Genomic DNA, 12,900 nt, shown 5'->3' with positions numbered 1-12,900 from the left:
CAATCTGTGAGTTATTTACAAATCTGGATTGAAGACGATGATCAATATTAGGTTATAGAGGATCACACAGCTATGCATGTCAGCAAGTGTTGAATTTTGAAATCCAAAGGAGTCAAAGGGCAGAAGTGCAAGCAAATTTCAAAATATGCATTCTTAACATTGTCCTGCAACCATGACATCAAAAGGTGTACCTATACTCTGGCAAGTGACTGACTTGGAGTTGACTCTTAACCCCAACATATTTAAGTTAGGTCTCAAAATTTAAACAAAGATGAAGTGTTATAAGTGATCAAATGTGTGACCTCCCGCCCACTTTTATAAGTTTTATACTGACTACATGCCTTGCTCTTCATCAATTTATTAATATGGTGACACTTCTTGGCATGAAATTAACTAAAAGGTGAGGTCACTATTATTTATCAAAAATCCCACTTTAAAAATCAACTCAATGACATGTTCATATTAAACCTAAACTGCATGTTAGTTTAACCACCACTGATCATTTCTTGATTTTGAATACTGGTAACATCTTGGAAGTGAGTCTAAGATTCATCTGTTTAACTGGGGTTTGTCCTGTGGGAATGAAATGCCCATAGGGGAGCCTACGTGCTAGAGCTATCATATAATCTCTCCAAAAAACAAAACCAAAAAAATTCCTAAAGATTGCGTATCTGTAAAGAAAAAGGAGAGAATGAATGGTTTCTGAGTTCTCTCCTGTATTCTCCACATTTAGGACTACTGGTAAACAAAACTGGACCTTAAAAAAATAAACCACCCACATCAATAACTACACTCTACCAAAAACTTCCAAGGCAAATGGAAGTGCACTTCAAAAGATAAATGACATATCCCTAAGTCTTCCTGCCATTAGGCTCTCCTTGCTACTGAGCCTGTACTGTGTCACCAGAATTAGTCTTCCCCCTTTCCCTGACCATGTCATTCTCTTGCTCGTAAAAGCTTTATCCTGATGGTAAGAAATGTCAAACTCCTTACTATATTTCTGTCTTTTCATAATAGGACACCAAAATCGTTTTCCACCTGTCTCACATGAAAACATAACACCGTAGTCTGCGTTCCAGTCACATCAGAACCGCCTTAATTTGTTCCACCTGAAACACAAATACTCTTCCAACATTCTCTACTTCTTTAAGTCATCTTCAAGTTCTCCTACCTCTGTTCAAATACACTTTCTGAAGTTTTCCCTCAGTTCTCCAACCTCACACTGTCAGAAAAAAATCCCTATCCTCTCCCTTTATCCTGACTTTTTAAAAACACTTATCAGACTACGACTCACAGGAAAATTGTGCGGACATGTGTACCAACCCCATCAGATCCTAAATGCTTTAAGAGCAAAAAGTACAACCTTGATTCATTTTTACAATTCCAAGTGTCTAGCAATTGATGTTTGGTAATTAACGTTTATTGGCTGAAATAAGAGAAAGACACACCAAATGAAAACAGTGACTACTCAACTCAGGGGAATCACATAATTTCAAAATGCTTAAAATTTAACTCATCACAACCCCTTCCCCCACCACCATCCAGACACAAATACTTCACTTCCTATGTTTGCTATCTTAGAAAATGGCAACCTCACCAATCCAACTGCCCAAACTTGAAACTTGGGAATTACCCTTGATTCCTCTATCACAACATCCTAACGTGTAATTAATCACTAAGTTCTGCTGGTCACCCACTTTCCTCAAATCTTTTCACAGCTTTCCATCTACTAATTCAGGCCACCCTCATCACAGCTGGAATCCTAAAACAGCCATCTCTCTGGTCTCCCTATTTAATATTTTTCCCTGTTCCTTTGCAAAGCATTCCTCACTTTAGTCAATCATCAAGATGTAATTATGTCCCAACCATTTAAAAGAGCTAAAACAAGGAACCTGGGTGGCTCAGATGGTTAATCATTTGCCTTCGGCTCAGGTCATGATCCTGGGGTCCTGGGATCGAATCGCACATGGGCTCCCTGCTACTTGGAGAGCTTGCTTCTCCCTCTGCCTCTGCTTCTCTCTCATGAATAAATAAATAAAATCTTAAAAAAAAGAAAAAAGAGCTAAAATGGGCGGCTCAGTGGGTTAAGCATCTGCCTTTGGCTCAGGTCATGATTTCCGGGGTCCTGGGACCAAGCTCCGCATTGGGCTCCCTGCTCAGTGGGGAGCCTGCTTCTCCCCCATTTGCGCACGTGTTAATCCAAGTGTTTTCTGGCAATAAATAAATAAATAAATAAAAATCTTTTTTAAAAGAGCTAAAATGGAAAAGTCTAAACTCCAAGAATTGTAAGCCAAGCATAACTGGCTCTGTGCTTACGTATATGGTTGTATCTCTGGCTATTCCACCCCTCCACCCCAGTCAGAAGGAAATTAATAGGTTTCCTGAACAGGCCATACTCTTGTTCCCAGCCTGGGCGCACTCTTACTAATCCTATATTCTATCCTTCAGATCTCAGGATCAGACACCAATTCTTCAAAGACAGCCACCAGAGGAACAGTAGTTACAGCTTATAGGCCCTCCTGTGTCTCTCTCTGTACATGGTACTTCACAAACATAATGCTGGTCAGTCTTAAATATCATCACTCTCATCCCCTTATCTATGAGCTACGTACAGAAAGGAAGGGTCCATGTCTGTCTTGATTAACTGAGTATTCCCTGCACTGAGGAGAAATGCCTAGTATACAGAAAATGTTGGTCCAGTACAGATGAATGCCAAGTTGTCAACTCTTCTAAGCCAGTAATTCAAATTGTGGGTCACAAGCCAATAGCGGGTCATGAAATCAATATGATGAGTCACAAACAGAACTTTAAAAAAAATAATAGAAAACATCAGAGTATGTTACAGGTAGTAAGGGAAGTAGTTTGTCCACTTGCTGAGGTAGGGGCTCTAGTTCTCCATGTAAAATGTAGTTCTTATTGGGTGTGTCAAAAACATGTGAAAAGCACTGCACTGTCCTTTTCTTCTCCCCCTTCCTTTTTAAGAAACTCTTTTAAGACCCAGGGATAAGCAAACAGAAAATAGAAAAAAAATAGTGTTTAATCACACAGTTCTTTAGCAAAAAGCCATTCTAACTTGAGCATTTCTAGTAAGAACAATCTTTCTGATTTCTCACTATGCTTTTAATACTTCATTTCCATTTTAATTACTTACATATACAAAACACCCTGTATGACAGGACATAGCGTGCTTCTACTTTTAGTCTCAGCTACTGTATTCTTACACTGTTCAGAAAGTTAATCTTTGAGCAGATTGGCTAACTGTATCATAAGCTTTACTTCTGAGACTACTACTCTCTGGGGGCACCTGAGTGGCTCAATGGGTTAAGCCTGTGCCTTCGGCTCAGGTCATGATCTCAGAGTCCTGGGATCGAGCCCCAAATCGGGCTCTCTGCTCAGCAGGGAGCTGCCTCCCCCTCTCTCTCTGCCAGCCTCTCTGCCTACTTGTGATATCTGTCTGTGACAAATAAATAAATAAAATCTTAAAAAAAAAAAAAAAAAAAGACTACTACTCTCTGAACTTCATGAAGTTGGCTTTCTCTTTATCTAATCTATCTATAAATCCACTAAAAAATCTTTACCACTGCTGTGTCGTTGCTATATATTTAGCCAGTAAGGTTAAAAACCATCAACACAATGAGCATATTACTACACTGCAGCAAGCACTCCATCCTAAACATTTGACAAAGAGAATTTTCTTTTATTCCTCATCATAATCCTGTAAGGTGGGTAATACAGGTGAGGAAGCTGAGAAAAAGAGGGTAAGTAATTGGCCCAAGGTTGACAGTTCATAATAAAGTCACATCTGGGATCAGAAATCTAGTCTCTCCAAAAAGCCCTTTTCTTAAGCACTCACTTTTTTTCAGGAGTTTTAGTTTTTCTTTCTCTCTTAATTAAATTACTCCTAAATGCTTTTTGAAGCATTTATAAAATAAGATCTATATCTTAAAACAAAGGATATCTTAACTGTTCAGAAGAAGCTTAACACCTTAAAATTCATTCCCTTAAACCTATGAGAACTAGGCAATAAAAAATTTCCTACCAAAATTTCAGAAGAAAACTAACACCCATCACATGAAAAAATCATCTGCAAAATTCAATGTTTTAAAAATTTGTACACTTGGTATAATTTAAGTTTTAACCTGCCCATTAATTTCTCTAGTATGTCTGCCACACTAAAAAATTCAACTTCAGAAATTCTCGAAGAGAGGGCGCCTGGGTGGCTCAGTGGGTTAAGCCGCTGCCTTCGGCTCAGGTCATGATCTCAGGGTCCTGGGATCGAGTCCCGCATCGGGCTCTCTGCTCAGCGGGGAGCCTGCTTCTTCCTCTCACTCTCTGCCTGCCTCTCTGCCTACCTGTGATCCCTCTCTGTCAAATAAATAAATAAATAAACTTAAAAAAAAAAAAAAGAAATTCTCGAAGAGGAAACCCTAAAATCACCAAATACACACGAAACAAGCATATCTTACTTTTCTATTAATTGTTGGCTGCTATGAATTGGCAGAACAGCTCCTGAGCTGTTTTTGTAAATATACCAGAAAGAGGGATTTTACACTCCCACTTGACTGTGCAACGTTCTTCCTACTCTTTTTTCCCCTTTCCTATTTACCACTTAACGTCCCTACAAACACCATCAGGCACTAATTTTCAACTTCTTGTTTCAATTTTTCTCGCTTTTTATAGAACAGACTAAGGAGAAGGTGGAAAAGCAAAGTAAAACAGAAAATAATGCAAAAAGGCAACCAAAAGCAGAAACTGTTTCCTTCCTCTCCATTATACATTCACTGGACATGCCAATACATTCCTTACATCTGTGACAGACAAGAGTTTCTGCTGGATGGGGCGCCTGGGTGGCTCAGTGGGTTAAGCTGCTGCCTTCGGCTCAGGTCAAGATCTCAGGGTCCTGGGATCGAGTCAGCATCGGGCTCTCTGCTCAGCAGGGAGCCTGCTTCCCTCTCTCTCTCTCTGCCTGCCTCTCCTTCTACTTGTGATTTCTGTCAAATAAATGAATAAAATCTTAAAAAAAAAAAAAAAAGAATTTCTGCTGGAAAAGGGCACCCATACTGTATATAACACATATGCTGTTTACAATTTAACAAAAGTCACTTTATCTCACTATCAATCATATATAGCCTTCTTGAAGACCTATAAATGAACTTCCAAAGCCTTAAGAATAGGCAACTGCCAGAGTTCAAGGCACTTAATAAAAGGTTTTGCAACATAACACTGAGGTCAGCAATACCTCATTGGACCAAGGAGCCATAACTGAAAAACCCCAGGAGAACTCTAATATAAACATGCACGCCTTAAAAATTAAAATTAAAACACAGTATCATAGGCTTAAGAGCTGAAAAGAAATGGCCTCCACCAAAAATATTCTGGTTAGGATAATAAACCATTAATCCACAGTAGTGTTTTGAGAAAATATAAATGACAAAAAAAAAAATCCTTGCCACTTCCTTATTATGTGCATTAATCTAGTGGTCAAAATGAAATATTATATATATTAAATATTACATATACTATCTGCCCTATCTGTTCCTTTGAAATGAAAAACAGGCATAAAATCCAAGCCGATTCTGACACGAGTACACAGTAGGACTACAAAACTGCTACCAAGACCAGAAAGATCCTTATTTAACATGCCAGATCTTCACAATATCTGCCATCTTTCCAGAGTCTGTTCTTTCAGTGCATATAGCATTAAGTGTTTACAAAGCGATTACAGAACATACCCAGTGAACAATGAAAGCAACTGTATCAACCTCATCAAGCCCATCACTCAGATTATTACTAGAAATAGGTTAAAAAAATATTTTCAGGACTTACCTGTTAACTTTCCTGGTCAGTAATTTTACCAGAATATTTTTACAAAAGGCTTTCAGCATCTTTTTTTGGGTGGAGGATACGCAGTCATTTGATTTATCAAACAGTTCTGATCTAACCATACCAAGTTAAATAAAATTTTCAATGAGTCAAGTACAAATACTGAAACAGGAACACAAAGATGCAAAAGCTAAAAAAATGTGTCTTCCCATTCCAACACATAAACTTTAACTTAATTCAAGTTATTTGAATCAATCCGGAATGTTTTAGAAGAATCCTTGACTTCTCATAAAGAAGTCATTTTTATTCTGCCATCAGTGGCTAACCGTAAAAATCCAGAAGTTGGAATTTAAACGTTAATTTGTTAACACATTAGTATATCAACCAACTGGATTCCAGTTTTCCTTCCTGTAAAACGGGCACATGCCAACACTCGTGGTAGGTCTGCTTACACTACTAAAATAGCAACACCTAATCATTACAAAAATAAAATAAAAAGTTTCTGATGGCTAGCACATTGGGATCATTTTGATCCAGTTCTAGATAAAATTCTTAATCACCAAAAAACAACTTACTTTCACATTTATAAAATATCCAGGTAATAACTCAAAAGTCAAAAAGTAGAAATGTTTTGAAAACTTCAATTTTAAGAAGTGAGGTGCGTCTGTTTAAAGTTCCCTGCCAACTTATACTACACACTGTTGGCTGGGTGGGGGGGAATCACCAACTTCAATTAAGTTCACAATGGGACAGTATTTTCTTTAGAACTCCCTCACTCTCTCCCTCCATCCCCCGCTCCCCGGCCAAAACCCAGACTGATTAGGATTAAAAATTGACACCAAAAAATTCCTAGAGTACAATCTTAATTGGGGCAGGGGGATCAATTCTCATCACAAAATTTAGAGAAAGGTAACTAATACTAAGATAAACCCTTAGTACTAAAATTGAGTTCATCTCAAGGTCGACAGTTTTTTACTCTAAAAACCCACTTGATACATTTAGGACTCTCAATTATCCAAAGATATTTCCAGTAGCGAAGCAGTTTTTGTGTACTAGACAGGTGAGACACTACTAAAATGAGTTAGCTAAAGTTGCTAAGTACACAGATCAAATAGGAAAGCAGTAGTGCACCTGAACAGAGGTACCTGAACAAGAGAGCACAGCTTTCCTTTCAGGCCTTGCATTTCTCTAAGACTAAGCTGCTCAAATCAGGGGTCATCAAAGTGACACATTAAAGTTTTTTCTACAACATCCCAAGTGACTACTGAACTCAAATGTAAAATTCATTACTACAGTACACAAAAATTAAAGTAACAAAAACATACAGACAGAAATATGTCTAAAGGTGATATGAAAATCCTTCGGAACATTTTAGTAAGTGCAAAGAAATAGGATACTCGGTATGTGTAACAGTCCTGAGGAAAAAAGGCAAGTAAGAGAAAAAAAAAAAAAAAACCTGTGAAGAATACAGAAAGTTCAAGGAATAAGAATAGATCAAAGTTCTTGCATGGCCAATTTTACAAGTCTGAAGTAGAAAACTGCAAAAATCTTCAATCTGCAGTTATCTTAAACTCATGACACATTTTTCTTATAAAAGCAAAGAATCCAAAGCATTTGCCACACATCCTTACATTTTCACCCTGAGAGACGAAGCCTACTTAGAAACATACTTTAGAAGTTCTCTACAAACTCATAGGGTACATTTAACTCCATTATGCACTCTCACTGGCAGATGGAGGGATGACGTTGAGTTAAAGAGATGCTCCGTAGTAAGGGGGAACATCTTGTGGACTGTCAGATGGCCAGCCATTCTTCCCTCTTCATTATCCTGGCACCTCAAACAACTACGAGAGCAAAAGAGAAGGTCGGTGGCCATCAGGACAGCACCAAACTAATTATAAGGAGGGAATGATGGAGGGAAGTCTCCCTGAATTTCCCTTGACAAAAGGGTTGGTCCACAACTGAGTGAAGTTAAGAATGGCTGAGCTTTTTTAAGCTGAACTATGGATCCCCAAGTATGTTTAAAACATAAAAAATCAAAACCACACAAATACAGAACCTAATGCACATTTGAAACTTTTGTACGATCAGTTTACATTTGCAGTTCATGACTGGGACCCTTACAACTCCTAATTTTGATTTCCAAGTACATAACTTCACACAATTGGTTATCTCCACTGCCCCCCCGCCGAAAGTGAGTACAAACTGCAAAGAAAATGCCTCTGCTCTCCCCCAACCTAAAACCCCAGAGTTTCAGACATTTTAATCTCACACCAAAGAAATGGAAGATGTAAAATGAACTGCGCTCCATATTGATTCTTAAGGCAAATAAAAAAGAGGGGGGGCTAGGAATGGGAGGTAAAATAATTCGAACCAAATTTCAGGTTTGACGTTAAACCTAACGTCAAACCTGAAATCTTGGGTCACACATACACACAAATAAAATCGAGATTTTTTTTAATACTCTCATCCTCAACGGAAAATCCTGTTCAAAAAAGAGAAAACCTTGAAAAGGAAGAGTGGAAAGTAGAGAAAACAGAGTAAGTGCAATAGAAGAGAAAGGATTCGCAATTCCTCATTTCTCAACAACAAAACATTCAAAGCAAAATTGCATTAAAAAAGCCCTTACACACAAATGCACTGGCATTTCAAAAATTAAACTGCATGGGAGCAACAATAAAGGCTATTTCCATAGCACCACTCAAGAGCTCTAATTCCAGAACACACATCTATATGACATAGTGTTGCAACGAATGTATTAGGAAGCAAAGAAAATGGTTGGGCTACTGGACGTCTTCGACCAGCTCATTCAAACACCTTTGAAATTAATGAAGAAGCAGAGAACTAAGAAGAAAGAAAAAGGAAGAAAATATGGAAGAAGAAGGGTGCACGGAGCAAAAAAGATTAAGGGGGATGTGGAAGGCCAGGGCTCCCGGGACTAACCTGTGCCATCGCTGGCCGACGCCGAGAGGGCCGGAGATGAGAGTTTAGGCCGCTTGGCTGAAGGCGGCCCCGGTTCCACCACATTCTCGGCCATTTTTAATTCTTTCGGAGATACAGACGAGGAAAACGAGAATCCTCGGGAAATCTCTTCTTGGGCCAGGGCTCCCCGCCCCGTTCCCTGGGGTGGGCTCGGGGGGCTCCGCCGGCCCCCGAAAGGGGTGGGGGAAGTTCCTTTTTCTCTTCGCTGGGTCGCGGTGGCTGGAGAGGGATGCCGACTCGATAAAGGTAGGGGCAAGTGCGAGGGGCCGGGCCTGGGCCCAGGCCCGGAGGAGGGCACAGGAACACAAATCCGCCGAGCGCGTCCGCTGCGGCGAATTCCCGAGAACTCGCGGCTCTAGAGGCGCAGTCCCCGGCCCGCCACGGCCGGCCCCTGCCCAGCCGAGGTCTCTCGGAGCTCCGCCGCCGCCATCAGCCTCTTCCTCCTCGGCGCTGTCCTCCTCCTTCTCATCGCCACAAGGAGGCGGGGGCGAAAAGGGGGGAGAGGAGGAGGCGACGAGAGACACTCACCTCCTCCCGGTGCCCCCTCCCGGACCTGCGCCCCCACCCTCCGAGCCCTCCTCCTGCCGCCGCGCTCCGCGCCGCCGCCGCACCGGCCCCTAATGGCCGCAGAGAGCTCGCCCGAGCCGAGAGCCAGGCTGGCGCCGCCGCCTCACATCGCGCGGCGGGCGGCGGAGGCGCGGCGAGGACGCCTGGCGCGGAGCTCGCCGGTCCAGAGGGCCGAGGGGGCCGGGCCGAGCAGCGCCGCCCGCCCGCGCCGACGCCGAGCCCACCGAGGAGGCCCCGCTCCGGCGGGCGGCGCAGGCGGCCTCTCCTCGCGCCGCGCTCTCTTCCTTCGCCCTCCTCTCCCGCGGCACAGAAATAAATACGGCCGCCGCTACGGCCCCCACCCCCGGCGGCCAGGTGCCGGGAGCGCCCGCCCCCCGGGGCTCCGCTCGGGGCCGCCCTCGGCGGCGGGCGAAGGCGCCGCGGGGCGCGGGGTTATGTAATGGTCCCCCCTAGGCGTCGACGCCGGCCCCGCTGCCGGGCCGCGGTGGGGGTGTGTGCGGACGGGAGGGGGCTGGGGTCGCCTCAGCCCGTGCGCCCCGGGCCCCCTGCCACTGTCTCGGCCCCTGCCGCCTCTCTTCGGCCCGGCTCGCCTCCGCACTCTGGCTCCCGCAGTTCGCACTCAGCCCGGCGTCCCGCTTGCCCACTCTCGCCCGCTCCCTCTCGCCCTCTCTCCCCCCCAGCCTAGCACACAAACAAGATGGCGGCTGTTGTTTCTTCCCTCTGCCGAATCCTTCTTACAGGCTAGCGGTAGCAGCGGCGGCCGGAAATGAGCCAAGGGGGGGTGAAAAAAAGGGGAGGGGTTGGGCCTCCGGAGGGAGGTGGCGAGGGGGCGGGGCCTGGGCCCGAGCCGCTCACACAATGGGGGAAGAGGACCCGGGGGCGGGGCCAGTTCCAATCACGGGATCCGCCCAAGGCCCCAACACGGTTGGCGCTTCCGCAAACTCCCCCGGCGTCACCCGGTGGCTCCCTTTAAAGGGGAGGACTTGGCGGCAAGGGGGGGGGCTCAGGGGCCGACTCGGGATCTATTTTCAGTCGGTGGACACTTGCGGGGGAAGGTGCCTGGGTTGGGTCTCTGCGTAGGGGACCGGTGGGAACGGGGAGTGACGGAGCCCGGGAGCTGCACTGGGGAAGGCGCCAGGTCACGGCGCAGGTGGCCGAATAGGAGCGCCGTGGGGATGGCCCTGCGTCCCGGGTCCTTGGGCGGCCAGTCTTCCGAACCCCAGTGGATTCAACCAGGCAGGGGGTACCCCGTCGTCGGCCAGTGTTTCTGGTGAGAGACCCAGTGCGTCCTCTCTCCTCCATCTCTCTCCCAGAGGGAACGGTTCACATCCAAAAATTCACACTGATTATGAGTTGTTTCCCTTTTCTCCAAATTTTACACTTTGTTTTACAATAAGCCTATATTATTTTGATAATCAAGAAACAAAAATCACAGTGGTGGGAAGACGCTGTAGGACCAGACCTAAATTCGCTTCTAGCCCACCACGTGTCCGCTTGCCCCTACCAGGTACCTCTTTCACCAAGGGAGACGAATTATTTTTCTGAATACAGCTGAGATCTGAGGACATTTTATGCTGGTACTTTTCACCCACCCCCAGTAGGCTAGTTCAATAAAAGAGGTACGTTTAGGTAGTGCCTTAAAGATAATGCAGATACGGAAAAGGGCAAAAACGTAATGTGCTAAAGATAATCTAAGCCTGGACAAAAGCAAAATGTAACTACGGAGGAAAATTCTTGAATATAAATAAAGTGTGTGCAAAACATAGTTTTGCAGAGGAGGGCCTTGCCAGCATGCTTTCACATTCCTACACATTATGGGATTCCGCTGTGTTTGGCCTTGGGTAAATTGGTACTTGAGGAGGTGGCAAGGTTGTTAGTGTTCCCCAAGGAAACCCCCAAACCAGTATCTATGGAGATAGTTAAAAGCTTTTTCACATATTTCAAATCTCATTGCTCCTTAGTTGGTGTGTGCTTATTGTTGAATTCACTTTGGTGGTGGTGGTGGTGGTTTGCTCTTTAAAGTGAATGGGGGGAGTAAGAAGCTAGCAGAGATGATATCCGTGGAGCAACTCAGATTACCAATAAGGATGAGTTCTGTCCTGTGAAGTTCAGGCCTAATTCACCACAATCAAAGTAGAAAAGCAGGTAAATTGAAAAGGTGCTTTAAGAAAGTTGGTTTTGGATGGATTCAGCATGTGCGACTAAGGTCAAAATGGGCCTGCAGGAATGATTCAGTTATTTCTGATAGTTTATACCCACCTTTGCAGTAAAGAGGACATAGGAAAGAGATGTGGACAACACCTGGAAACTTGACTGGAAGTTTTATTCTGGAAGGTTGCTCACCCAACTTTTTGAAGAGTTTCTGACCTTCGGAAAAAGATTTGCCTCGTTTTGCCAAGGATCCAACCTGAATTTAAGCAGCATTCAAACATAACTGGCCTGCCTGGCCAAAAGTACCTTAGGACTAGGTAAAAGAAGCCTATCCAAGAAGATCTGAGGACCATCTCATGAGAAAATTGTGCAAAAAGAATCAGGAGCCATGGACCTAACCAGAGGGAAGGCTCCACAGTAAACAGAGTTCTCATGCCTCCTGCTCCTTCCCAGGATTTGTGCCTCGGGGTGTTCACCTAGGACCTGGAGTCAGCAGCATTGAAGAGGACTGGAGAAATGAGCGAGGGTCCCACGAATGCAATCAAGATGAGACTTCAGTGGCTCCTGGATTGGTCAGTTGTTAAGCATCTGCCCGGCCTTGGGCGGGGCTCCCTGCTCGATGGGACTCCTGCTTCTCCCTCTCCCGCTTCCCATGCTTGTGTTCCCTCTCTCGCTGACTTTCTGTCAAATAAAATCTTTAAAAAAAGGGGGGGGGGGTGCGCCTGGGTGGCTCAGTGGGTTAAGCCTCTGCCTTTGGCTCAGGTTATGATCTCAGGGTCCTGGGATTGAGCCCCACGTAGGGCGCTCTGCTTGGCAGGGAGCCTGCTCTTCACCTCCCCCGCCCCTGCCTGCCTCTCTGCCTACTTGTGATCTCTCTCTCTGTCAAATAAATAAATAAAATCTTTTTTTAAAAATGAGACTTCATGGGGCACCAGGGTGGCTCAGTGGGTTAAAGCCTCTGCCTTCGGCTCTGGTCATGATCCCAAGGTCCTGGGATCAAGCCCCACATGGGGCTGTCTGCTCAGCAGGGAGCCTGCTTCCTTCTCTGTCTCACTGCCCGCCTCTCAGCCTACTTGTGATCTCTGTCTGTCAAATAAATAAATAAAAAATCTTTAAAAAAAAAAAAAAAAAAAATGAGACTTCAGGTAGTTTCAAAAAAGCAAAATGGAATGATCACCCTGGATTATATATACCTTAACCAAATGAATATTTGCAACAGTTGTGCAGTGCTATGTGTGGATTAAGGGTGTGCACGAAGAAGGAATTGTCAGTCACAAACTGGTAGGTGCGAGGGGGGTGGGAGAGGGAGCCACAGAAGAGAGCAGAGACTGGCAGGTAAGAACATGGACACTGAAGGCTACCAGGCCTGGGGTTAAA

The 12,900-nt window shown here is 44.4% G+C and overlaps 1 protein-coding gene and 1 long non-coding RNA gene across 2 annotated transcripts in view; one reads left to right on the top strand and one right to left on the bottom strand.

Moving 5' to 3' along the window:
* The window catches only part of EP300 (E1A binding protein p300), an 82,775-nt gene extending 72,659 nt beyond the window's left edge, over positions 1 to 10,116 (bottom strand). Inside the window, exon 1 of the mRNA XM_059187082.1 lies at positions 8,767 to 10,116. Within this exon, the coding sequence (XP_059043065.1) occupies positions 8,767 to 8,860 (94 nt within the window). The 5' untranslated portion in view covers positions 8,861 to 10,116. The remainder of the gene's footprint in view (positions 1 to 8,766) is intronic.
* A 210-nt stretch (positions 10,117 to 10,326) lies between these two features.
* On the top strand, positions 10,327 to 12,442 carry LOC131839522 (uncharacterized). Its single transcript, XR_009356970.1, has 2 exons — positions 10,327 to 10,642; positions 11,640 to 12,442. It is a non-coding gene; the product is annotated as an uncharacterized LOC131839522 (long non-coding RNA).
* The last annotated feature ends 458 nt before the right edge of the window (positions 12,443 to 12,900 follow it).

The sequence above is a fragment of the Mustela lutreola genome, chromosome 8 (assembly GCF_030435805.1).
Source record: "Mustela lutreola isolate mMusLut2 chromosome 8, mMusLut2.pri, whole genome shotgun sequence".
NCBI classification, from domain to species: Eukaryota; Metazoa; Chordata; class Mammalia; order Carnivora; family Mustelidae; genus Mustela; species Mustela lutreola.
This window is presented reverse-complemented; position numbering and strand designations above follow the sequence as displayed.